General features: G+C 42.6%; 1 protein-coding gene across 5 annotated transcripts; it reads right to left on the minus strand.

Annotated features, from left to right (window-relative positions):
• Positions 1-719: 719 nt before the first annotated feature.
• Positions 720-26,500, minus strand: MATR3 (matrin 3). Of its 5 annotated transcripts, XM_048319448.1 has the most exons (15): positions 26,050-26,217; positions 17,407-18,491; positions 13,025-13,086; positions 12,379-12,420; positions 12,025-12,128; positions 11,374-11,426; positions 10,767-10,892; positions 10,049-10,174; positions 9,694-9,864; positions 8,309-8,440; positions 7,015-7,058; positions 6,155-6,545; positions 4,158-4,551; positions 3,462-3,583; positions 720-1,995 (listed from the first exon to the last, which is right to left on the minus strand). In XM_048319448.1, exons 2-15 carry the CDS (start codon positions 18,295-18,297, stop codon positions 1,945-1,947), a joined length of 2,709 nt encoding a protein of 902 aa, XP_048175405.1. In that variant the 5' UTR covers positions 18,298-18,491; positions 26,050-26,217; the 3' UTR covers positions 720-1,944. The 5 variants fall into 5 exon arrangements, with proteins under 5 accessions (XP_048175405.1, XP_048175407.1, XP_048175409.1 ...); XM_048319450.1 differs by lacking the exons at positions 17,407-18,491; positions 26,050-26,217 and adding an exon at positions 26,422-26,500; XM_048319452.1 differs by lacking the exons at positions 17,407-18,491; positions 26,050-26,217 and adding an exon at positions 26,254-26,415.
• Between the last annotated feature and the right edge of the window lie 908 nt (positions 26,501-27,408).

Genomic DNA, 27,408 nt, shown 5'->3' on the forward strand with positions numbered 1-27,408 from the left:
CCTGGCTGAGGGACTCTGCAGCCTCTCAGTGACAGGTGAGTGACAAATGCCACCCTAACTGGGGCTCCAAGCCCATCCCTGGGACTTAGTTCTGTTCCAAGTGCAGGGCTGCTGCTGCCTGTGATTTCTTTCAGGGGCCTCGAAAAGCTTTAGATTCTATCACAGCCTGACATTTAATCCATTTCCTACAAACCCAAACAACATTTTGCATTCTAATGAGTGTCGTCAGTGCACAGAGCAGGAGCTGCTCTCTGTACAAGGATGAGTCACTGCCTGGTAAGACTTCATTAGGATGTGCTATTTAAACAAACCCTGCACGGGAGCTGCTCCTCAGCACCTCTCCCCTCTCCAGGGGCCCCAGAGAACCTGCTGCCCTCACAGGAGGTGGCTCAAGCTCTGTGAGGGACTGCAGCCCCTTGGGGGAAGGTGCAACACAAAGTCACAGCTGGAAAAACAAGTTCTCAAGGCCTGACTTGCACACAACAGACTGTCCTGTACCTGCTGGGTGTGTCTGCTTAACGACATTATAACTTCATCAACACTCAGCCTCCTGCATCCCAAACCCCTTCCAAGCCCCAAATCCTCACTGGTGGAGGCTCAGCCTGGAAGAATTGGGCCCAGTCTCTTTTATCCGCATGAATGCGATGTGGCTTCAACTTCAGCTTTGATGAGAACACCCCAAAACTCCAGAAATAAAAGTGTCAGCAGAATATACCTACCAGAGTTTTAACAAGTGATATTTTAATTTGTTTGGAAACGCAAGAAGGTTTAGGAAGAGAAAGAAAAGTTAAGCGGGAAGCTGCTGAAGCACAGGTGTTAAAAACATGCACATTTTAAAAAGAGAGCTCGAGTTTTGGTGTGGTGACATGACACAGGATAAAGAGTTCAGCAGACACACTGGTTAACATGCCAAACATCTATAACAAATCACTGTGGCCTAGCTTTGTTTATTGGGAATCACTTTAGTAACCTGAAGTCACAAATAAGCAGTAAATAACAAAAACTACAGATAAACACAGGTTACACATGCAAATTCCTGTTCACATCTCACATGTGCAGGTACATTAAGAGCACAGTTCTAAAGAGTCTTGACAAAACCAGGTTTTAACAAAAAAATGGTGTTAAAATGCAAGTATGAAACTTCCATGTGAAGAATATAAAGATACCTTTGTCCCTTTCAGGACTCCAATGCTGCTTTTGATATACCAGAGATGTACGACAGCGACGAGATTCAAGTAAAAGCAGGAAGAGCTCGAGGAAATAATACTGGTCAGAGAATGGGCATTTACTTCTCACTAAAAATACAGGGAATAGCTGAATAGGAAAGTCTAGCAAGAGCTTAGGAAAAAAAAAATCACAAAGTTGTAAAGCTGACTAATCACTAATTTTCCTATTTGCTATAGATAACAGCAGTGACATTAAAAGAAACTCCAATTCAACATTTAAAAATGCAACTTACATTTAAAGACTTTTCCAAAGTGAAATGCAATGACAGCCTTACACTAAAAATCAAATAGCTGCTAGGCTCAGACCAAAATACGGAATGTTCTAGATAAAATAAAAATACAGTGTTACTTTTCATTTTTTATTCAGAATGGAATTGAGAGACAATTTCTGAAGCTTGAAAGTAGTAAGTTTCATTTAAATGCAGTTTTCTTCTCATGGATGAGCCTTCCACAAGGGTGCAAGGTTTTTTTCTCTGTAATAGCTTGAAGTGTCAAACAAAAAGTTGTTGCCATTCTCACATTAAGAACAAACTGTTGTCATTAACTTAACTGCATATGCTTTTTGCTACAACATTTAACACATGAACAGACCTATAATGCCTACTGTATCTCACTAGAACAAAAAAGAATACAGTAATTCCATCTACTACTTGTACTGCTTTTAAAAAAGATTAACATTAAAAACAAAGCCACGTTTTTCTTACATCCTTCCTTCTTTTTAAGCTTCTTTCTTTTGCCTGTAGTCTTCTGCCATTTTATCCAGAATTTTCTGTTGAAAGAAAGCAGTTATATTTGGGATATATTTAAAGAGTTTCTCACAGGCACAACGTAAAGAACAGAACCATAAATCCAATTTCAAAGTTTAAAATCTGTGAACATTAATTGCAATTGCAAAGGTCATAACTAACAAGGCTGGCACTTCTCCCTACCCTGAAGTGGAGTGGAGCTCTCCTTCCAAGCCGAGGGAATTCCTTCCCCTTGTCCCACTTACCTGGGTGGAATGTGCCCTCTACAGAGGCAGGGACACAACATCTCCCCTCCCTGGAGAAGGGTTAATTTGGAAGCTTGATTAATTTGTTATCATTTTGATGACATTTGGTAGCAACATCAATTCACCTATTTAATTCTTCCCGCTCTCCAAGAAAAGGAAACTCCCAGCTCCAGAAGAGCCACTGTGAAACAGAAGCTGCATTCCCCCCTTCCCTCCCCAATTCCAAACCCCACCATTGTCCCACAGTCACCCACGAGCAGCTCACTAATCATTTCTACCATGGAAAAAGCAAAGCAAATCATGTTTCATTACAGTAATACAGTTCACAAATTGGCATTATTTCCCCCCTTCCCTTTTTACATCAAGGCTTTAATGTCCCATAAGCAGGTACCTCAATGGAAAAAAAAAAGAAAAAAAACACTATGGTGATGGATGAGGTGGGTTTTCTTCCTACGAGATCCTGCATGGGAACTGATTTTCTGATCTACTCCTTCACAGTGTTGTTTGTCTGGTGACAATTTTTGTTCTATGTGCCTTCCTGGGCCCTCTGTTTATTTAGGGTTCCCTGTTACTGCAAGAAGGCAAGTGTTTGGAGTCTGAGGTGCCACATTCTCCTCCTCTGTCAAGCCCCTGGGTTTTGCTTTCAGCTCAGGGATCAACCAACTGCCACGAAATGCATTAATGTGACACTGCAGGACCATCAGAATTCCTTTGGGATTGCCCTTTCCTGGAGGTGATGTTTGCAGCTCACAGTATGAGGTTACAGCAGCAGCATTGTCACTCATGCCATGCAATCATGTGATACCTCATCCAGATAGAAACTGTAAAAAATGCTCACAAAATCAGAAGTTGCAAAGGTTTTTGTCTTTTTAAACATATAAAAACTTCATCTTAAGCTTTGCTGACTGGTTAAAAACACTCTCTAAGGGACAACTGGAAGGGATCTGGGCCATCTGTATTTACTCTGCATCGCTACTTCTAAGCCTGGCCTTATTCCAATTGGAATTCCCTCTTTAATCCAAATTTACAAGGTAAAAAAAAATGCTGGAGCCCCTCTTTAAACTGTGTATTCTGCATATTATTTTCACAAGATGAAGTTTTGGAGAGGTCTACCCAGAGTTAAAAGTTATAGAGTAAGCCAATTTCCACTGCCTGAAGGGTAATTTTATTCTCAGTCCAGTCTCGTTGAGCTCTATTCCCCAGAAAGAATCAAGCCATTTAAAATGAACAAGTTTTTGCCTTACCTTCAACTTTTGATAATGAGGAAGGCTGCTGCAATGGGTCTTTTTTGCAACATCTTCATTTGTGTAGAACAGGGAACACAATTTGCAATAAAACCCTGTTTTGGGTACCACATAATTCACACCTAGAGGAGTAAACACCACAAAATAAACTAAGAGATCTACTCTACATCATTTCTTTTAATGTCATATGTCATTTCAGCTAAATCTTAAAACCATAATTCACTTTACATTAAAAGCTGCTTTATCTTTAAAAGTCTCTGTTTTAGTTTAGTCAAGCAGGGGCCTAGTAGCGCAGGCTTTTTTTTAAATTTAAAAAGCAACCTTTCAGATTAAGGGCCCATTTTATTGGTTCCTTCAAAAGAACTCACAATGTTCTGTGATCAGTTTTGGAGTATTTAACATGACTCTGAACTATTACCACTGTTGTGCTTTGTGCTAGCAATTGAATTTGTGTTGCTAGAAGATACCTCTTTCAACTTCTGCCTAAGGAAAGTGTTATGAAAAACGGTATGAAAATAAGGAAAAGAGAAAGAAAATACTCGGTTCAGGGCAGGAGTGAAGAAGGAGGAGGAGGGGGAAGCCCTAAAATGAAAGGCTATGGGGCAATGTATTGCCAAAAATAAAAGTCAGATGAAATGAGAAACGCTACTACAATGCGCAGAGACATTTTGGGAGAAGAAATGGAAACAGCCTTACCAACAGGAATGTTTGGCTGGTATGGCCCAATCCTAAACTCATCTGGGACAAGAGGTTTCTCTTGGACACTCTTTGTTTCCTGCTCGCCCTGGGGGTCTGTGTTTTCCTGGGAATTCTTCTCAGTATCCTGTGCTGTCGCAGCATCAGAACCTTCAACGCTCTCAGCCTTGGCATTGTCTTCGCTTTTAGTTCCGTTTTCTAATGTTTCGTTCTCCTGCTCCGGCTCCTCTATCTTGTCCACCTTGATCTCTGCCAGGCTGTCCTCGTTCTTGCCCGCAGCCTTCACTGCCAGGCCCGACTTGCGGAGCTTCTGGTGGTCCAAGTCCTCCTCGTCGCCCACCTCGTCCAGGGTGACGAAGCCCTCCATGCTCCGCGGGAAGCCGCCCACGTAGCGCTGCGGGGAGAACGGGGCCTCGTGTCAGCTCAGGCTGCAGTGCTCCCCTCAAACTCTCCTAAGCTTCAGAACAGAAATACCTTCTCCAAACTCTTCCTCCAAGACCTGCCTCGCTCACTCAAACTGTTACTCAAGGATGCAGAGGTTTATCCAGATCTTTTTGTACCCCACTGCCCCAGAATCAAGGATTCCATTTCAGAATGATTATTTTTTTTTGCATCAGGAGTGGCCACTGTTTAACCATAGCAACATGATTTCAACTTAAGAACAGAGACAAAAACCACTTAAATTTCTTAAGCTGAAAGTTCTTTTAACATGAGTACCTTAAGTGAAAGTCATTTTGGAGCACACAAATTTTGTTTCTATTTGAGAGCCCCATAATATCCTTGAACTCATGCCTGACTAGAAGGTAAAACCTTACCAGAACTATTCTGTCCCTGCTAATGGTATGAAAGTTCATTAAAAATAATTAAAAGCTCTTTTCAGCCAGTAGAAAGCTTAGAGCATCCACATATAAAGAGCCACCAAAACACAAACAAAACCAAACAAAAACCAACCCAAACCCCACCAACCACCCAAACTGTGAAGGCCTCTTAAAATCCAGGTTTCATTAGAAGAGGGACTGTCTAAATCCTGAATTTTTGGAAGTGTTCCTGCCGATACAGAGGTACCACTATTCCACATACTTAACAGCAATTGCAAGGACTGAAACAGCACTAGCTTTGTGAATGCAGGTCTTCAAGGAATGAAGTTTGGGTCTGAGGCAGTTTATCACAGCCAATGCCCACATGCTAATAAGGAGCACTAAGAAAACCAGGAAATGCCATTTGCCTCGCCAGTATCCATCTCAGCACCATTAACCAGGCTCCTGACAAGGATCCCCCAAAACTGAGATCCATGCACATCTCATTCATTAATTAGGAACATGCCTGACTTTCTTGCAAAACAACATTCCAAGTCAACAAATTACTAAAACTTTGCACACTACTCCATGGAAGTGAGCATGATTAACAAAGCAGGTAGGACATAAAACCCACAAGAGTGTGAGATCATGTGGTGAAAAAAAGGGAATTCACAGCAAGTAGCCTGTGACTGGAAACACCTTGAAACCGATTGTTTTCTTTCTCCAGTGGGAAAGGGGCCCTGGCTAACTGCAGATGTCCCTGCCTGTCTCTCAGTGTAAGGTGTAGCTGTACATACAATTCTGTCCAAGCCCAGATTAGCCTCAAGTCCCCAGTACATTACTTTTTGAACATCATTTCTGGGCTCAAGGGTAACTACAGCCAGTTCTCTGAGAAACTGCTGGGGAGAACACAGTTCCTAGCTAAGTATTAGTCAAAAAAGGGGTGAAGAGAAAAGCAAGCAAATCCCCAGCAAGCAACAAGGGTAGAAGCCCACAAGTCAAAGGCTTCTGTCAAAACAGAACCAGGGATTGATAACTGAATCCATGTGCAAGTTACATCCAATGAGACCTTCCATTTCCTTCACAGGAAGGTTTAACACCTGTTCCTCTCCAGAAAGGTGGTTTAAAGACCCAAAGAGGGGGGTCTGCAACAGAATGTATATGGGCTTCCCCCACTCAGTACCTCACAGTATGAATTACCTTTTTAAGCTTTTTCTTGGCTGCTGGAGTGGCCGCAACATTCCCCTCAGTTTTTACAGTTGCATCATCAGGTGTGTCCTTTTTTTCCTCAGTAGCCACATCAGCTAAATTGGCAACATCTGCATCCTCTCCTGCTGAGCTGCCACTTTCTAACAGTGCTGCTGCCTCCTCTTCATCCACCAGCAGCTCATCTTCAGACTCCAGAAGTAAACTGGGTTCGTCTTGCTCTGCCTGTTCCCCACTTTTGGCACCTGAAGGCTCAGCAGCATCCTCTTGTTTCTCCTCTTTCGCTTTTTCTTCTGCATTGCCACTTTCAGGTTTCTGAGCAGCTTCTGTTTTGGACTTCTTATCACTGGGAGAATCTTTGCTGTCTGGGGAATATGTTCTCTTTCTGTAAAGAACAAAGAACATTGTTGCTTGTAAACCTCGAGAGAGTCCAGAAATTACTAAAGAAAAAGATCATATTTCTTTAGACAAGCCTGGAAACTATTGTGTTTCAGCTCAGAAAATGGAAGGCTGAGGGAAACCCTGAAGGACACCATTCTTCAGACATACAAAAGGCTGCTCCAAGGAGAAATTATCCTTACAAGACAGGACAACTGCTCGTGGGTTTAAATTGCAGGAAGGCAAGGCTAATTAGGGACTGCAAAGGATTTCCTGAGGAGCCTGAAGAGGCTGTGAAATCTCCATCGTTAGAGGAAGAGGGTGGGTAGTATATCATGAACAGTTCATCCCTGGGCACAACAACCAACCATTCGATCTCAAAGCTTGCCTGACTCTTTTGTATTGTTCTTATACTCTGAATAAGGTATTTTCGTATTTCTTTTAAACATCATTCTGCTTTAACAATAGGAGATTACCTGGTTTTATCCTTTTTCAGCAGTTCAACTCCTTTGTTTGGAATCTAAAATAAAATTTAAAAAATCTGTGAGTCACAGCAGAGAATGACTTGCACAACTGTTGCAGCATTAATTCAGACCAGAATCCAATCCAGCCAAGTGCTTGCAGTTACATTAACCCCAGGGACTCTACCCATGCCACCCACCAGCTGATCAGTAAACTCTTTATTTTTTCTCAGACAGGACCTGACCAACCTAGAAATCCCTTGCCTTTATTCACAGTAATTACCAGTTATTTGCTACAAAACAAATGGGATATCCTGCTCCAGAAAATTCACGTACAATTCCTGGTTTGTAGTGCAGGCACTGGCACAGATCAGTCCTAATCTGTACTTTTCTCTCTATCATTAGTGGAAAACCTTTAGCAGACTCCCACCACTTCACCTGTTTATGAATTACTGGACAGGAAATGTCACTTGTAGGCAGTAACAAGGAAATCTATTCCATCTGCCACTAAGTGCTCAATATGCTGCATTACCACTTAGTGCAACACTAAGATTTCTTCATGCTCCACAACAAAGCTGATTTTTCTAGGAGACAGCCTGACAGTTCAGATTTCTCTTGCTTTTATTATCACAGAATATTCTGAGTTGGAAGGCACCCATAAGGATCATCAAGCCCAGCTCTTCAGTGAACGGCCCACACAGGGGTTGAACCCACAAACCTGGCATTATCAGCACCATGCTCCGACCAACTGAGCTCATCTCAGTTTTCTACCTACTGTCCCAGTGTGATCAAGAAAGACTTATAATTGCATGAATATTACCCTGGTGTTATGTAAAAACCCTCCTTCAGTCAACCCTTCCCTCCTTTAAATGAGTGTGCCTCCAAGTTAACAAGGTGGAAAATGGCTGTGAGTTCTAACTTTTTAAAGTCCAAATCACCCAATTATAAAATGCTAAGTAATATGTTTTTGTTTATAATCCAATAACTATCTATTCATGACCCCCAGTGCGCGGTTTTTGACCCAATACCAGAACAGCCAGATTTGTGAAGGAGAAAAGATGAAGAACAAATCCATACCCAAAATCCTCCATATTGTTACACACATATATAATTATATCCCAGAAACCTAAATTCTCTAAGCCCAGGGTTCCAATATCTCCCCCTCTTGTTTAAGCCATGAGCACTGCTTTAGCTGCTTTTTTAAACCATTGTCTGATACACTGAAGTAGACAAGATCAAGTACCACGATGACTACAACAACCATCAAAACATCTTCAACTACAATTAAAAAAGTAAAAACACTCCCTACCCTTAACACCAGCTTCTTGTACTTTTCAGATAAATCCACTTTCACACATCTGCCTTGGAACCAAAGCGCTTTGTTGGCACAGTGCTCAACCATGGCCAAAGCATCTTCTCTGGTCTCCATCTCGATAAAGGCCTGAAAAGATTACAACACACATTAAAAGGGACTCCGAAACACACAACACTTTTTCAGGCAAAGCTATTTAACTTAAAACACAGCACTTCCAAATACTGAAACAAAATGATGAGGTTTAATTACATCCATCCTCTCCAAACACTTTAACATTTACCCAAGTGCTCTGCAAACCTCAGCTTTTTAATTCAGTAACATCTGTCCCAGAGACAGTTCTGAAATTAAACAGGCATTTAAATAATCTGTCAAAAAAGTCACCGTTACCTAAAATATGATTTCAATAAAAACGTATCAGGGCAATGAAACTCTTATTTAGTGCTTATGTACCTGGGAATTTCAGGGGAGATGTGAAACTACCCCAGTATTTTATTTTTGTTTTTGAGAGAAGCCTGAAACAGAAAGGCAGCAACTGCTGCTCCTCCAGCTTTGTGAGGAGATCCTCCTGGGAACAAGCCTATGGCACGCTAAGGTTGCTGAATGAGCTTTAAACAAACACATCTGGGTTAGAGTATCCTTGCCAAAAATCTGAAAGCTGTTTCAGCAGCCAACTTGTACAGCAAGGGATTTTGTTTTTCCAGTGAAATAAGGTCAGGGAGGACTTCCTAGGGGTCATGCAATAGTCTAGTAATTTTTCACTTTTCAAGTGTAGTATTAGGGGATTCAGGCACCCATCTCTTTGAAAAAGCAGTGGAACTTCCTATTAACTCAAGGGAGCAATGAACTGGGACAGTAAAGCTTAAAAAAATTAGAGCTAAATAGTTTAAACTTCTGTCTATTTATAGAAATCATGGCCGTGCACATCCAAAGCATTTTACTATACGCATGCAATAGCCTGTCTTCAAACGTTTCTTTTCTAAGCTAGAGCGCCACAGCAGGACTGCTTTTCTTTAGTTTTAAACAATGAAAAATAAAGGTTAAACAAAAGAAACACAACAGTGGAATATATTTGTTAATGTTTCGTAGGTAGTGGTTTTTCACCCTAAGACTCCAAGAAATCTGCATAATCAAATAATTAAGCCTCCATGCTAAAATACCTTTTTCCAGCTGAGGTCTGTTCCTGTTTTTAAAGCAGCACATATTCCAGGGACACTTCACAGGAAGCTCCATAACAACCCCCCACCTAGACAGACCCTAGGTCATTTCCAAACCTCTGCCTCAGCAAAGAGTCTACACATCTCTCAGCTGAAGGTGTGTAATGTCTTCATTCAGTTAAACTCCCTTCAAAGCCTCCCCCAGGAGAGTTCCCCTGCAGTTACCTGGCTTTTCATTCTCATGAGGATGTAGTTCTTAATCTTCCCGTAGGGCTCAGCCAGTTTGAGCACGGCGTTGTCAGAGTATCCTGAGTGGGGCAAGTTGCTCAGGTGGATCACACGACCAAGTTCTGGTTTTGGTGGCTCGGTCTTTTGGTCAGGTTTACCCTCGGGTTTCTAAGATAAAAAGGGAATGACATTTTTTCAAGAACTATATATAAAATATACATGGGTGACTATCCCTTGATTAATTTGATGCAACTGAAAAGTACAGAAATTAAGAGTAACTTAAACACAGCAGCCTCATAGCCCTGACTGCCCCAGATTAAAATAAGTGCTAAAAATAGCAGAAGTGTTTTACCTTTATTCTCTTGTATTTCTGTGACAAGTGGACTCTGACTGGTTTACCAAACACCAGGGCAGGTGTTGTTGAGTAATACTCAACTGCAGCCTGGGCATCTTCAGTGGTTGACATTTCAATAAATGCCTGAAATCATACAAAACCAAATTATGTGCTGCTCCTTCGGGAAGCTAATTTTGTTTCAAAATTTCAAGCTCTTCCATTCTGTCTTTTAAAAAGAACTGCATCAGAAATGAAAACTGCTTTTTGATTGCAACATGAACTGACTTGCAGAACTTGGTATGAATTTCAGATACTTTATTGAGGTGCACAAACAGAATTATTTTGTTTGTTTACATTCCACCTAGATTTGGATTCAGAACATTCAACTGCTTCCTGCTTTTTCACTTCTATGGTATTGCCTTTTTCCACACTTCAAAATAAGACACACTGTATAATACAAACTAAGACCAAGTAAGTTTTTAGACAGTTTTAGAATAAGAGCAGAATGTGGTGTTGTTGAGAAAGCAATGAACAACCAACAAGGAGGAGATTTTTCAATATTTAAGTGAAAATGCAGTAGTGCAGCATTTCTGGAAACACACTCCTCCTTTCCCACACGACCCTGATGACAAAAGTCCCATCTCAACTTAGTAGCTGAGCAAGTCCTTTTACAAGAACAAAGCCCACCAGAGACACCAGGCAACCCCACCAGCAGTGCCCTGGGAGCCAACCTTACCTCATTGATTTTGTTTAGAATCAGGTGATTTGTAATTATCCCAAAGGGTTCAACGAGCTGAAGCAGCTGATACCTCAAGTTCTTTCCCCTCTGGAAATCCATGATGTGCACAACTCTGCTTGTTTCCTGTTGAAGACAAAGCACATGTACACAGCATGAAAAACCCCTGTACCAGCAAGCCTAGAAAGCTGGAAATGCTCTGCTCTAATGGTTTAACTTTTTATATTTAAAAAAAAAAATTATATCTATCTTCACTAGTGACCACAACAAGATGCATACAAGAAAGGCACAGAATTTCTAGGGATTTCCAGAGGAAGATGCCTGCCATGCCAAAGTTGCCTTTCCATAAGTTCATGTCCCAGAGCTTCATCATAAAGAGAAATGTCTAAAGAAGTTCTGTACGGTTTTGGAATAAGTATTTTTTAGAGTACTCAATACCACAAACCCCCAGTCTCATGCCAAAGCTTCAGTACTTCCACACAAATTCTAAAATCTCCCTTCTAAAGACAATTCATTAACAAAACAAACAAACCCCACACCTTAAGAAAGCACAGAAAAATTACACAACAAGAATGTGCATTAAAAAAAGAAGAATTTTAATACTAACCACTCTGCCCTTCTGCATGTGTCTGGGTCCTTGCATATTTCCATTTCCAGCTCCTTTAACAAATTTAAAGAATGAACAAGCTTAGTTCAACCTGTAAGACTGGGATTAACATGTCTCATCAGTTCTTAAAAGATATGTCACTTGTAATACCAAACCAGAATGAGATCAAGTTCTAAAAACTAATCATTTCATTGCAGTCTAAAAAGGCTTTTAATTTATTTCAGAGCTCTTGTAACTTGCTATTCCAATTTATTTCTCAAATTCACTTGAAATAAGGGGGAAAACGACTTAGGACACTGAATTCTTACAAGTTTCACCCACCAAGTTTCCACCAACATGTAGCTACTTGGAAGACAGATACAAAAACCTCCTAGACAGGAAAAAAATCCAAGTGCTAAACACATCTAGATTAATCTCAGTTAAAAATCACCAGCTGTACGGAGTTGGCAGCTGGCAGAAATGAGAAGTGTGGAAGTCAGTACCAGTCTTTAGTCCCTCCCTGGCCAAAGTATTTCAGTTCTACCGCTCAGAAAAGCATTTTGCTTTGTTGTTTTAAAACACTGGTAACAAATTAAAACAAGAGTAGAAAAACCCAAAAATAAACGTGGAAAGAAGTTAAGCCTGGTAAAGGTAGGTGCCTGTTGATGTTACCTCTGGGCCCAACAGGAGGTCCTCCAAGGTGGAATGGAGGTGGTGGTGGTCCCAAAATTCCCGGTGCAGGGTTTGTAGACTGCTGCAACATAAAAGGATCACCCCTAGAAAGAGGGGAAAACACAATGTCATTTTAAACCAAAAAACTGTGAAGCTTTCATTCACGAAACACCCTAATTTCTGCAGAGCTTCTATGCAGACAACTTAGGCTACTTTTACTCTGCCCTTCAGCTAGAAAACAGAGGGAGGAATCCATCTGAACCAAAGGTGGTGTGCTGTTTCACATAAAATGTTAGGAATGTCCTCTGCTTCAAATAAACAATTATAAATACTTCAAAGTTAATTACTACTTACATTCCATGTCCTGAATCACTGTCAGGATTCCATTCTGGGTATCTTAAAAGAAACAAAATTAAAAGAAAATATAAGAAAAATGCAATGTCCTCTACCTGTGTAACACTTCTCACCCAAGCAGTGATACCTGTAGGTGTAACACAGCTGCAGCACAGGCAACACTCCAGGCCACTGCCAGAGCCATGAAGAGCACTGACAGAAATGCTGCTCTTCAGGACAAACTCCCTACTGTTTGCAGAACTGCTGGTTTTACAACAAAAATGTCCAAGCTGGTATCAGTAACTGCAGTTACAACAGATTCTCAGCTGCTGAGATCCAGCTGTTACATACGCATCAGGATTCCAAAGCTATGAACTAGGATTCCTTTTTGTCCTGAAGATGCTCCAAGTTGTTTTTATTCCCTACAAGGCACGGTATGTTTTCTAAACCTGCTTTGTGCAACATAACCGTTACTTAAACTCAGGGAACACCCTGAGCTGGAAGGGACCCACAAGGATCATCCAGTCCAACTCCTGGCCCTGCACAGGACCCCCAACAATCCCAGCCTGTGCCTGAGTGCCGTCCCAGCGCTCCATGACCTGTGGCAGGGCCGGTGCTGTGCCCAGGCTGAGCCCTCCTCCCCAGTTACTGTACTTCCAGTTCATACATTTCGAGCAGCAGCTGACAGCGGCGGCTGTGAGTCGCTCCATTGATGTGATGGTTCCACTCCTGCAGCAAAGTAAACAAGTCACAATTAGCAGCCACACATCAAGTCCTTTCTGCAGAGTCATGGCCTACAGGCAGTATCTTCTCTTCTAAGCTGGAGTTTTGCAGATCCATAGATAATGGCATCTGTTTGTGGTGCTTTGAAGAGACACTGACACTGGACCTACCTCTTCCCTCCTAACCTGAGTGAAAAGGCATCTGAGGGGAACAGGGCTCGCTCCTGCCTCAGAGTGCAAAGCTCCCTGGAAAACTACAGCCCAGGCACAGAGTGCCACGGCAGCCTTTGGAACTGAAGGCTGAGTGTTTGCTTGTCTTCAGGCATTTCAGAATTTCCTCCACTCTCTGCTTCATTCCTCAGACTTCTCGAGATTAATATGAAGTAAACACTCCAATTTTTAGAACCGTAAAGAGGCCAAGAAATTGCACGGAATTCAGAAAGGAAAGACTAAAAGAAAGTGCATAGCTAGGACAAACTACAAGTACACAGGTGAAATATAAAATATATGACCACTCGAGGGGAATTACCAAGGAAAAAAGTAGATCTAAATCAAGATGGTACAAAGGAGAAATAATGAAATTAAACCAAATCAGCCATATGAAACTTGTCCTGGTTCTGGTTTTAGCACTAGAAAGGAATGAGGGATTTCTACTTTTTCTCTGCAGACTGTTTTAACTACAAAGGGAGTTATTTATTTTAGTGCCTGATCTCTGCATCTTTACATTCTTACAAGTAAGAGCACAAGCCTGTGCTTTATTCCCATTTGTGAAGTGACAGAATGTCTGGAGTTTCCCTGCTGCACATCTGGGAGCCACAGCCTGACCTTCACGCTGCTGCTCCTCAGGGAGGAAAGGGACCCGCAGAGATAAACAAGGGGGACAGTAACTCAAGGACCTTGGGGCTGAAGGTTTTTTCTTATCAGCCATGTTTTCAACTATGAACACGAAGTGCAGTGGCAACTGCTTTATGTGGCTCTTCTTAAATGTCTGTTTCTGCTCAGCACCCACCAAGGATTTTTTCCTAATTCCTTATATCTCTCCACATTTTTGGTCTCTGCCACACTGCAGCCATCCTTCTGGGTACAATGAGACATTCCCAAGGCTCACTGTAGCATTCTCATATGTTAAATGCCTACCCTGCACTTCCCACAATGGAGAAAAACCTGGATTTAAGGTCTCTCATAAAGTACTACAATATTACTCCATGATGCTTCTGACAAGGAGCAAGATTAAATCATCCCCTTTATCAAGATGTAAAATGAGAGCACCACTTTTTCTTGTTAACTGCACAAGATGTAGGCTCTGCGACTATAAATAGGCTGCCAATTAGGATGAAAAATACCCACCAATAAAAAAAAAATCTATGAACCATTCAATATGAAGTTTCTTTAGTTCAACACTTTCTAACAAGTGTTAGCAGTACACTCTAGAAAACAGTCCTTTAAACCCCAAACCCCTCTAGATTTGGGTGCACAGTCAGTAAAGCCTCAGTGGCTGGTTCTGCCAGACATAACATGCTTTGAATCCGTCTCAACACAATTTAAAATTATTCTAAACTGGTGCAGAAGTTACCTGCAAACTATAGGCAAAGACTGGGAGATTTAATTCTCATTCAAATGCTTTTAAGTTGGCAAAAAAGGGGGATGTGACTTATAACTTCAGATTTTTTTTCTCCCCCAGGGAACAACGGTAGCTCATCTACATTAACTTTTTATTACACAATTCTTAATCTGAATTCCCTTTGCTGCCTGCATCCATGTGGAAGTCTCCCTTCCCCAAGGTTTTGGGGCACCAGGTTATTTGTATTTACAGAAATTCATTAACACAAAGGCCCCAAGTTAAGCAAAAGAAAACCTGAACTGAGTTTCTGAAAACCCAGATTCCCCTTTGGCTCAGTCAATTGCACGCAAGAGGACATGCTGTTCCTCAGAAAATTAGGCCACACTCAAGCACCTAATTTTAGCCAGCCCTCTCTCAGGGCCACAGCCAGGCTCTCCCTCTGAGATGTACCAGGTTCAAGTGTTCAACCTCCAAATTCATCTGCTCGGGTTGCATCAACCTTTGTCTCTGGCAGGAAAACAATCCCTCCACATCTAACACCTCATTCCCTGATAAAGGGATCAGGATTGACCAAACGCCTGAAGTAACTGGGGCACAATTTACTCCACAGACAGAAAATAAACTCGGTCCTAAAATATATACACATCAAATTAAAGAAGCAATTAAGAACATCACTAAAATAAAAAAAAACCAAGAAGACTAATCTGCCAATTTAAGTTACACTAAGGATGTTTAACACCTTGCTTCCATTTAAAATACACACACGGCTTGATCAAACACTTAAAAAAATCTCTGATGTTTTTATTTGGAGGTGGGAATGAGATTCTTTTACTACAGTAATAAATTTACATAGTCCCAGCTATGAAAAGCATTCCCTTTCTGCTTTCCATAAATTTCGGCTCAAATCACATTACTTTAAAAGTTATGTTTTACTTGATTTGATTTTGTGGGAGACACAAATAAGGAATTCTGTAATGGTTGGGTATGCAAAGCAGAGGAAAGAAGGAGAGAAAGAGAAAAATTCTTGTGGTGACATGGTTTCTGAAATTAGAAACAGAGCCCCAACTTGGGTCATAAGAACCAGACGATCTAATCACAAATATTTTATAGTGTACTAGCAGTTTTAAAGTCAAAGCATATTCCTAAAAAAAAAAAAAAAGTTTTACATGTTACAGAAGAGGTCAGCCACTTAGGTTATATGCTGTTAAAAGAATTTGGTATTTCTCATACCTGGAAAGGTATTTCCATGTGGATATCCTTTCATTAGATCTGCACTCCAAAGCACACTAAGAGCCTTTAAAATAAAGAGCTAAAAGACCCCTACTTACAGGATTACTGGTTGTCATCTTCAAGGGCCTCAGAAGTTAATGTTCTCAATCTAACCAACTGAAGTCCTTTTACAGAACTGAGCATGGCAGCTAAACTGTTAACACTTAAAACTTTTGTGAACATAAATGTCAAATACAGGAGACAAGAAACCTGGATTACTGTGAGTATTTTATATAAAAAGTAATTAAAGCAACACAAGTTCATAAACTGTCAGATCAGGTGGAGCCATACTGCGTGTGCTCTAGAAGTGGTTTGATCCTTTCCTTGCAGGGACAGAATCATTCTTGTGTTTCAAAAAGATCAGATGTACAGAACAGCGCTTTTTGAGAGGTAACTGTAAAGAAATGGTTAGTAACAGCAATTCCACATTGTATCAATTTTACAGTAATAGCATGTATTACGCTTTCAGTTGAAGGCCTTCAAGCTAATTAGCCACTAATTGTGACAAGAGGGGCACTGTATTAGCCAATTAGCCAATTAAATTGCCTAGTATACTGGAAATCAGCAAGATGAGTACATTGGAAAAGCTGAAAGTGAGAAGGCTCTGAAAATACCATCCGAATCAACAGGCCATTTTGAGTAACCTGCTTCCTTTGCAGAGCTGCACTAGTCATGGATAACTAAGAGGGAAGTCTCAGCATCACCGAACACACCCGAAGATCCACTCTACTTGTGAGCCAAGTAAAGAACACTACTAGGAACACAGAGCAGGATACTGCAACAGCAGACTGATTGCTCGGAGAGTCTACAGGGATAGATGCAACATGTGACAATAAAAAGTGAGTCTGAAGTGTTCTAAGAAAGTTGTGAAAAAAGGAGAAAAATGACGACAAATTTCAGCCATAGTATGAGGTAGAGTGTTAAAGTGAAATTAAAAAGGCAAGAATGAGCTAATCTAAAACGTGGTTTTTAACTTTTGCAAATAAGTTCCAGGGCTCTACATTAACTCTTTCCCTCTGGACAGGGAAAAAGCAGAACTGTGCAAGAATGCATCTTAACTACATATAAATCAGCAATCAAGACAGATGTGGAGGAGAGCTGAAACTAGGTTCCGGAATGGCACAGTAGATACACTGCAAAAAAACCCCAAACCAACAAAAAAATACCAAAACCCACCCCAAAACTGCTTGAATGCCAGATGTTTGTGGTTAAGAGAACATGTAGATGTAAAATATAAACAAGATATCCCAGTAGATGATAGCTGTTTGACTTGAAGTTAAGCAGTCTGGGCAAATAAAATACATTAATGTAAAGCCCTGGTTTACAATGTTTGTCAATAATTACCTTGCAAATAAACCAAGTGACTTTTTCACTCTCAAACCAACTTTCAGATCATTTCAAAAGCAACCAGGCCATAGAAATAATTAAAGAAATAGGTAAAAACAGAACAGATACTACAACGTAAAGGAAAATAGAAGTATCTGGTGCATAACTCACCTTATTAGAATGAACTGGCATATCACATATAGAGCACAGATGGGGATAACCCTTCGGTAAGAATCCATGGAAGTCTTCAATATTGCTATTTGGAGGAGCACCTCTCTTTTTCTCAAAGAGAGATCTCTCGGGACCAGGACCACGACCCATTCTGTCATACTCACTGTCAAATTTATGATAGTTATGCGAAGTCTCACCATAAAAAGATTCATCCCTACACCTTTCTCCATCTCTCAATCTGTCATCTTCATAATCCATTCTGTCATAATAACCAGATTCTTGAGAACGACTTCCATGGTCATAGTCAACCACTGGGTTGAGACTAGGACCACGATCATCAAAGCTATCTCTTCTAAAATGCCTTTTTTCTTCCCAATCATCCCTAGGTACTCTGTATGGTGGTTCCCGTGTGGATGATCTGCCATCTCTACCATAACCTTCTTCAGCTCTCCTCCTTTTAAGTTGTAGAAGGATCTGAGGCAAGTTTTCAGGAGTGATCTTGTCCTCGGGATAGCGACTCAGTTCATCTAAGTCTCTAGCAGACAGACCAAAGCTGGCCAAAATGTTTGTGGCCTGGTCTGCATCTCCACGGTGCTGAGAAGACAAAGGGAGCGGACCTCTACTTCCAATGTTAAATATAGACTGCAAATTATGGGAAGAGGTACTACCAGAAGACAGTGCACTATGAGATCCTTGTTGGTTCAATGAAGAACTCATTCCAAGATTCATTAAGCTAGCAAGGCGTGCAGTACCCTGGTTCATCCTTCCAAGAGATGCTGGCATATTTAAAGACTGGGTAGCAGCAGCAAGAAGGCCTATTCCTGCAGAGAGGTCACGCCCATGACCTTGTGAATCCCTACTCAGAGATGACTGCTGGAATGACTTGGACATTGTAGAACTAGAGCTTGTCTACTTTATGGATCAAAAAATATTCTTTTTTTTTTTTTAGGTTTTTTTTTTAAGATGGCTGCAAAGAGAGCTCACACTAGAAAGCTAGGTAAACTTCACTTCAAAAACGGTAACGCCAAGAAAGAGGATCAATAATGACTGCAGATCTTCTTCAAGCTGAGAAACACCAGACAATTCTGTAGAAAAACAAGCAGTTTTAGTCATAAATCCCTTTAAACAGATGCAGTTTTAAACTTATGCATCATGTTGATCTAAAAAACATTAAAGATCTCAATCTTACAAGGCTTTTATCACATAACAGATTCAAGAGGTACCCAGAACCTACATATATTATTGCAGATAAAAATACAGTAGTGTTTCCTATACATACTACTCTTCTTCCACAAAAAGCTACTTTCACACTGAAGAAAAGTGAATTTCAGAAGTTTGCGATGTCTGAGAGCATCTATAAAGTTTACTGACATGTAAGCCTTGATCTCTGGTTAATGGCTTTGTTCATACCCTACATTACTGTGCTGTGTCTGTGAGAAGAACACAAAAAACTTAGGCCCACAGAATCCAAGATGACTTTGGCATATAACACATATTTGAAAATGAAACCTGTACCACCACAGAACAGGACGAAAGGAAGTTAAAAGTAACTGAAGTTTGGGCAAAAAGTTTCTGCTATAAGATCTGTAAATAAGACCAAACATAATATTCAATCTTTATGCAGTAAAATTCCAATTACTGATGTGAAGACAGATGTGAACAAGAAAAACAAGTTTTACATTTTGCAGGAAGTAAACAAGACCTCTTGTTCCAATTGCAGTTACACTGCTAGCAGCATTTCGGAAGGGATTCTTTACTCTGTTACATGGCAGCTGTGACACCAGCCTGTACTCTCAGACCTCAAACTAAACAAGGTCAGGCTTAGTGCTGGGATGGGAGACCCAAGGAAAAACCTGCTCCTGCAGGAAGAGAAACCAGTGAGTCAGGAGATGGCACGACATCCCAGCAGCCCTGTCTCATACCAGCACTGCCTGGCTGGGGCTGGCACTGATACCATGACCACTTGTGGGAGTTAAAGATCCTAAAACACTGCTCACAAGAGAGACATGACTCTTTGGCGTCCCACTAAAATACTAACCTAGCAGTCAAATATTTGGTTCAACTGCATTTACATGAAGTTTAAACTAAACAGTGTATCAATATCCACAGCATGCTGCAATGAATATATTTCATAAAATGTTCTTTTAGTGCAGAGCAGAAATAAACTGTAATACTTCACCCCATCCTCCTCCAGCCTTGGGACAGATACATAAAGTTTAAAGCAATGCAACACATGTGAAAATATTCTAGCAGGAATCATCTGTTCTTGGGTCCCCAACGCCTCAAAGCCCTCTCCAACGTCGGCAGAGCAGTTCTGCTTCTCCAGCACTGCCACTGAGGAGCACATCAAACACAAAATCACTTGGAAAAGAAACAGGCACAGATTGCACAGCTGCAAACGAAGTCAGCTCCCAAGAGAACAGGTACATTTGGGGAGGAATGGAAAGGACAAAATGAAAGCAAGGACTTTTCCTTGAAGAGACCAGTTCTGCAGAAGGCAATGGCTCTTGTACTGGAAACAGAAGGAAAAAGTCAAGGTTAGGAATAGGTCTCTATCCCCACTGCCTGCTCAATCCACAGCCTGTCCCAACAGTGCACCAAGCTGAATAGCACTTGGGTTTTCTTTCTCAGTAGCAGCATGTTACAAAATTAGCATTTATGTAAAAAATTAATGGATTCCCTGAAAAATACACAAAACACACATAACTCACGCAACTCTACCTTTGCAAAGTAACTCCTTTATACAGTTTGTACGTACTTTGTTATCAGTGCATCTAAACTCATTTCAGCTACGTTTTTAAGATTCACATACGCTGGAGTCATTTAAAGGAAGCTTAACTGTGTGACATTTGTTAAGAATAAGAGATTGAGAAACATGGGGATAAAAATTAAGTTTGAAAGTTCTGAGGCAGAAGACAGAAAAACACTGTAGAAAGCTTCAGAGGAAAACAGTAACACAAGAACACAGGGGAAGCATACCAGGCAAATTCTAAGGGAGATGTCCCAGAGAAAGGGGCCACACTGGAGGACACCTGAACAGAAAGCATTGAAAAACCGTATTGTAAAAATCAAGACTCTTTTGAGTTCAAACAGAGAGGAACTCTAATATTCACCTGGGTATCATGCTTTTATCTTACACTCATTCAGGATTCTTCAAAGCACTTTTATGACAATTTTACAAGTTAATCCTTGCTCACTCCATTTTTACACCTAAATTTCCTCCTAGTTCATTCACACACTTTCAGAACGGTTTGAAGCTGAACTTACTGGGTTCTTCATGAAATCAAGTATTCCAGAGGGCTTTCTGAGCCTGACCCTGCAGCGATTCAAAAGACACCCCTGTGGTCAGGACAGGCTCACTGTGTTCTGCTCTTAGTGCAAGGACCCACACTATTCAAGTTTCCACTAGATCAGGAAAGTTCTCCACTTTTCAGGAACACCCTTTCTCTTTGAACAAATGGTCCCTAATCCTCTTGTCACAGCTGTCAGCTGGCAGTTCATTGTGTGCTGCTCTGGAGAGATTAGCAGGGAACAAACCCCATGGCACCGAGGCCTGGCAGGACCAGGGCTACAGGGACCCGATGGTGCCATGCTGAGACCCCACACCAGAGCCTTTACAGAACCACACCAGGCTCCTGCAACTGCAAATACCCAGGGAAGGGGCAAAGGGAAAAATAAAAATAGGAAAGATGGGAGAAAAGGCAAGACAAAGACACAGAGAGAGACAATCTTATGGAAAAGCATGAAGTGGGACAGTAAGACAAGTGTATGATGAAGACACAGCACAAGCTGGCAGTTGGTGCTAAGTTGGTGCTAAGTCAGGAAATGTTGGTGCTAAGTCAGGAAATGCCCCACACTCAATCAGGTATTTGAGTATTTAAATAAACAAGTTTGAATATCCTCAAAAAACCACTTTTATCACACCACTCATCTTGCAATGGCTGCTGCGCTGCACTCCACTCCTAACCAACCCCATCCTTTAAGACCCGATGAAGACAATGGAACGAGGTGGGGGAAGAACTCTACCATCACACCAGAGGATGTTTAACTTCCACATGGTCAGGTTTAACAAGATCCTAAGGCAGCACTTCCTGTGCTGATTGCTCCGGAGAGGTTCCACAGCAGTATCTGATAGAGACAGGTTCCCACGGAGCAGGGCCAACTTCTGAGAGAGGGTGCCATCAACTGAGTCACAGCAACAAGACGGGTAGGACTGAACAGAGCTGCCTCGAGAGCCAGACACGAGTTAGTTGAAAGTGTTATGCTAATTGTTCTCCATGTAATTTCAGCTACACTGGGAACAGACAGGCTTTCAGATACACCTTTTTTTAAGATCTGTGGACAGAAATTTGGCCATATTAAGATTTGAAAATATATAATATAAAGCAATCTTGAAATAAGTTGAAAGTCAAAATGCTATTAGATTTCCAGACAAATGCAGACAATGAAAACAATTTTTATCTACAAGTTGCAAAAGAGTTTTCTATAAAGGCAGACAACAAAAATAAGGAATTTGAATCCTACAGAGTACAGTTATCAGAGCCCAAAACAAGGCTGATTTTCAAACACTACAGAAGGTTTTTCTTTTAGTGTAAAACTTAACATATCTTTTCAATAAAGCTTACAAAACTCTTGCTCCAATATTATTTTGACCTGAGAACGGTTTAATTCAGTGAATTCTTGGAATATATTGATCATGCTGAACACAATAACCTCAGCTTGTCACCTTTTACAGAACACCAATAGACTGAAAATAAGTCCTCAGCTCCCTATTCCTTCTGCCACTCTCAGGGGGTTTTAACCTATGCATAGTTGTTGTAATTTTAATGTTAATCTTGCTCTTAGAACAACTCATCTTTTACCCATTCCTCTTCCACTATGTACAGAAAAAAGTCTTAAAAACGAAAAATAACTGTTTTCACTTTCTAGTCAGTTTCACTTTCACTTCAAAATACATTGAATTAAAACAAATAAATTCAGTTATGGTAAAAACATGAAATTATCTACAAGCTGAAAAGGACACCCTCATTTTGTAAGAACACAATGCTTTTGCAGACCATATACCCTTGGGAAAAAAGTCTCATACAAGTTTTTGGAAGTGTGCCCTTTGGATAAAGAGCTATAGGTCTTCCTTCTCCTCTCTTACACATCATACTCGGTGTGGCAATCCCTTCTGCCATGGAAGAATTCTTATGCTTCTTGGCAAAACTGGCTCCAGCACATCATGGCAAAAAGGGTTATTGAGGAAGAAATCTGGAATTTTGACAGGCAGCCCCCCACGCTGCTCTGAGAATTAATGGTAGTAAAAACAAGAACTTGCAAGGAAATTAGAAGCAGATGTTATCTAGTTGCTGAATGACCAAGTACAATGGATTTCACATCTAAGGGATTAACTTTTGGACAATACAGAAAAGGCCACTGTCTTTCCAAAGGCAAAGGAGGAATTGTCCAGCAACCTTAGAGAAAATGCAGGTTCTCGCTCATTTCAGGTCACAGTATTCAGAGTTGTTATTTAATATTGCTGTTTCACATGCAAGAAAAGCACTCATTCAAGCCATCTCAAAGGTCACGGCCTCAGAAACTTCAGGAGCACCTGGCACACTGGATGTACACTTTTTCTGGGCACAGATTAGCCAGTCTGTTTCAGGCACAACAACTGGGAGTTTCAGTTCTTAGGATTATGTTTAGCTTCATCCCAGGGACTTCCTTGATCAGAGGAGCACAAAATAATCTGAGAGCTGAAGTGACTGTAACAGAGGATTGCTTCAGAACAGAGAAGTGTGACATCTTAACAGGCATATTTACCAATGGGGAATTAAAATGACTGGCTTAGCAATCAAGAATCTTAAAAGAACTTACAGTTTTCAACATCTGAATGCAGAAAGGAGCACTAAAAGAGACTGGTTTCCTATTTCTGCTCATTATATAATTTAATATATTCAACCAGCCCTCTTTTGTAAGAAGTGCACTTAAAAAGTGCATTTATTCCTTTACAGGAACAGAAGTGGGGGGAAAAAAAAAATCCAAGGAACAGCAGAGAAAGAAGGCAAAACCCATGTATTTTTGGAAAGGGAAAGAAGTAACACCCAGAAACAACAGGTAACTGCTGTCACTGTGGCAACCACACCACAAACACATGATCACCTCTATGGCTTCCAGCCATTTCCTTCTACTGCTTTCAATCCCACTCTGACACCTTCAGAGCCCCCACTCTCCAGTAAGATAGATACACACAGATTCCTGCAGCTACAAAAAGCTCCATGGAGCCATTAACAGAGGGGCTCTGCCAAAACCAGTCTCCGTGGAACACTGTGGGATCTCAGCTGGAAGCTCTGGTAACACAACTGTGCGTCCATGCACAACGAGGGTACAATCCTCCTCCATTCCCACCAGGTGTGGGGACCAACAGCCCCTCAGGCACCAAAATTTTGACTCCAACCACAGAACATACCACAATATTTTATAAACAGGTCATAGAGAAAATGATCCAAACCCACACCAAATTTTACCTTTAAAAAAAAAAAAAGCCCAAAAAAACAAACCAAAAACCCCACACAGAACAGTTCTGTGTTCTGATCTGGAAAACTCAATTTCTGCCTGTCTCCTGGCATGTCCAGGGCTGGGATAAAATCCTGTTCTTTCCCAGCTGAATTCCTGCACGAGGCTGCAAGAAGTATTCTAGAGGCAGAGAAAAATCACGGAACTGGTTCACTGCTCAAAATAAAAACCCTTTTGTTGAAATTTTGACTGCACAATATGGTACTTAAGCACTCACAAACTAAATTAGTTCAGAAATATCATGAAGTATTTGCTTTTGTTTTCAAGACTTGTTGACTCAGAGAGCTGATGAAGAAAGGAACCAGCACTGAGGCTACAACAAATCACTCATAAATTAACAAACTGAATGGAAATAATTTCGTTGCAACTCTGCTTGCAAAAGCTTCTCCCCCAGATCTGCTGAGGCACCCAGAAGCCTGTCGAGTATTACATTACGAAGTACCTTTGTATTCACCAAATCTCTCAGCAGACATGTGCAAGTCCCAGCAAAAGGCAGCACACAGCATTTCCCAATTTCTCACCAAATCAGTCCTGAAAAAACCAGGTGGCTATAATATAACAGTTGTATGGAACTTCAGTCTGGAGCCCCAAAGACCGACTCTTCTTTCTCCCCTCTTTAACTGATTTTCAGTTTTTATCTTCAGGAATGTGGATATTCACATTTTAAGGACACATTTAGAAATTTCTCTGGGGTTTTTTTCCCCACCATTTAGTTCCAAGATGTATGTAACATCAAGTGCACAATGCACAAGTACAAACACTGGCTTATCACCTCACAAGCATGTCCAAGGCCTGAGTGCCAGTATCCTCACTCAGAATTCAGGAATGAATCATTTTGGGAAGGTTTTTTTTTATAGAATTCAAGACAGAAGCTCACTAATTTCTTGGGAATACAATAAAAATGTTAGTATGTTCCACTGTATTTAAAAAAAAGCAATTTATCATTTTAGCACGCTGAAAACTTAAATATATTAATATGTTTTTTATAAGTATGAAAAGATCAGATCACTGGATCAACAGATTCTTTGTAAAGAAGTTTCTGAAAATGCACCCTTTTCTTCTCCCCATGAAAACTACACAGACTGCTTTAAGAAACTCATGCTTTTGACCAGAGCTGCTCCCTACTTATCTGACTCCAGGAAGTCAGGACCACCTACAGTTCAGAAGGTTCTGAAGAATTTAATGCAGAGTAAAAAGAATAAAGGTCCTTCAGCAGTTTGAACCACTATCAGATACTTTTTTCCCAAAGGTCTGCATCGTGGAAAGAAAAACAGCCACACACTTGGAATCTGAGGGATGGTTCAGCTTTCTTTCAACAGCGTAAATGCCTCATTTATCATTTAACAAAGCAGTTTTTCAGGCTCTCAGACACCTCTTTTCAACTTCTGCTTGTTTTCAGAATAGGTGAACTTTGTATCTCGTTACTTTGACTCTGGAAGAAGAGTACGTACATTAAAAAAACAGAACATTATCAATCCACCACAGGACGAAAAAAAAACCCCGCAGCTGGATTTGTAACCACAGCCTGAATTATATGAAAGTGAAACTGAGTAGAAAGAGGAATCAAACGGCTGGCTGCACTGTCAGGAATCTTGTTGCTCAATTCATTAACTCCTAACGCCAGATAAACATCAAAACCAGCAGTTTTTGACTCTAAGGGCCTTCAGAGAGTTACGGAAGGAGGGAGGAACAACGCCGCCTGCAAGGCCGCGGCTGGGCCAGCAGCGCTGGCAGGGCGCTCGGGCAGCTCGAGGCTGCGGGAAGCGCAGCTGGAGCCGGGTCACGGCTGCAGTGCCGAGGGGCCGAGCAGGAGCCGCTGTCCCCGGGCCCGGGGGGCGGCGGTGGGGAGGGGGAGTCGGGGCTTTGTTCGGGCCCGGCGCGCCCGCAGTACCGGCTGGCGGCGGGAGGGGGCGCCCCGGGGGCCGCGGCACCGGCCGGGCCGGGCCTGCGCGTGACCGCCGCGCTCCCGCCCGCGCCCCCGCCCGCCGCGCGCTCCTGCCTCACCCCCCCCTCACCCCTCACGGCGGAGCGGCCGCCGCCGGACCCCGAGATGGCGGCGGGCCGGGAGCGCGGCGCCGCTCCTACCTGCGGGCCGGCGGGGACGGAGCGCGGCGGCGGCGGCGGCGGCGGCGCCTCCCGCTCGGTGCGGCGCCAGCGGCGGGGGGAAGGGGACGGACGAACGGCGGGACTGAGGGAGGGAGAGAGGGACTGAGGCGGCTGCGCGAGCTCCGCGCGCGCCTCGCCGCGCTCGCGAGAGCACGCCCGCCCGCTGCCCGCCCGCTCACGTGCCCGGCGGCGGCCGCCCCTCTCGGCTCCGGTATCGCCGGTGAGTCCGCGCCGCTCCCACCGCTGGCCGGGACCGCCCGCCCCGCCCGCCGAGAGGGATGTGGGGTGTGGGATGGGGACGGGGAGGAGGCGCCGCCGGCACGGCTCTCGCGAGAGGTGGGGGCCGCTCACCCTGCTCTCGCGAGAGCGCCGCTGCACCGCGCGCCGCCAGCCCGCCGCCCGCGCCCCGCTCATTGTCCGCGCTCCCGCGGGGCAGCATGGGATGGCGCGGGGGGCGGGGCGCGGCGGCGGCCACGCCCCCTGGCGGGAGGGGTGCGGGCTCCGCCACCGCGGGTTCGCGTCTCCCCTCAGCCTCCGCCGGGGAGCTGCACCGCCGGCAGCGCTGCTGCGGGGTGTGTCCTGCGTATCCAAGGTATCCGGAGTATCCAGCGTGTCCAGGATATCCGGGGTGTCCGGGATATCCAGAGTATCCTCTGCTCCCCAGCGCCGTTCCCTGTGTCCCAGGGCACACTCACGGGCACCCAGCCCCGCCCTGCCCAAGGCCGCTCTCCTCAGCACAGCGCAGGTGTCACCATGGCTAAAATATTCAAAACTGGGCTCTCGCTGGCTGTGAGACTCGTTAGAAGATTCTGGTAGAAAGGCCCTGCGGTCGATGTGCGAGGCTGTGCTGCTCCTCTGATCCCACATTGCCACCTGGTGCTGGATGAGGAGCGGTCCCTGTGCCGCGGCCCGCCTGACACCCAGGGCTGTCACCAAGTACTCGTGCAACCCGGCAAGTACTATTCGTTATTTGGTTTTCTTTCATAGTCAACGTCTTTCTTCCCTGTTTAATTTTGTGCCTAAAGAACCAGTCTCTCCATCAGCCTGGAAGCTGCTGTGTTCCAGCAGCTTTACGAAGGCGAGGGTGTGTATGTGAATTAAGGGAAAGCTCCAGGGGAAAGGAAAAATCTGCCTGTACAATTCATCACAGGCTGATTTTTCTTCTCTAGATGTGGCTGGAGAGCACAATGAAACAATAACACATAAGGTATTTTTAAAAAATGGAAGTGGTACACTATACATGTTGAAATAATATGGAAGTGCTCAGAGAACAATCACAAGAAATCCAGCTCTTAACAAGCTCAGGGTAAAAAACAATTAAGTGCTCAAAAACAAGCT

This window comes from Corvus hawaiiensis, chromosome 15, assembly GCF_020740725.1.
Source record: "Corvus hawaiiensis isolate bCorHaw1 chromosome 15, bCorHaw1.pri.cur, whole genome shotgun sequence".
Taxonomy (NCBI): domain Eukaryota; kingdom Metazoa; phylum Chordata; class Aves; order Passeriformes; family Corvidae; genus Corvus; species Corvus hawaiiensis.

What these genes read in the sequence shown, in the direction of transcription:
- MATR3 (XM_048319448.1), bottom strand. Translation starts at nt 18,297, where the DNA reads ATGTCCAAGTCATTCCAGCAGTCATCTCTGAGTAGGGATTCACAAGGT. An exon ending in TGCCAGTTCATTCTAATAAG is followed by an intron (nt 13,087 to 17,406) that starts GTGAGTTATGCA and finishes ACTTTGCTGCAG; the next exon opens with GAGTGGAACCATCACATCAA. An exon ending in TGTCAGCTGCTGCTCGAAAT is followed by an intron (nt 12,421 to 13,024) that starts GTATGAACTGGA and finishes GTTTCTTTTAAG; the next exon opens with ATACCCAGAATGGAATCCTG.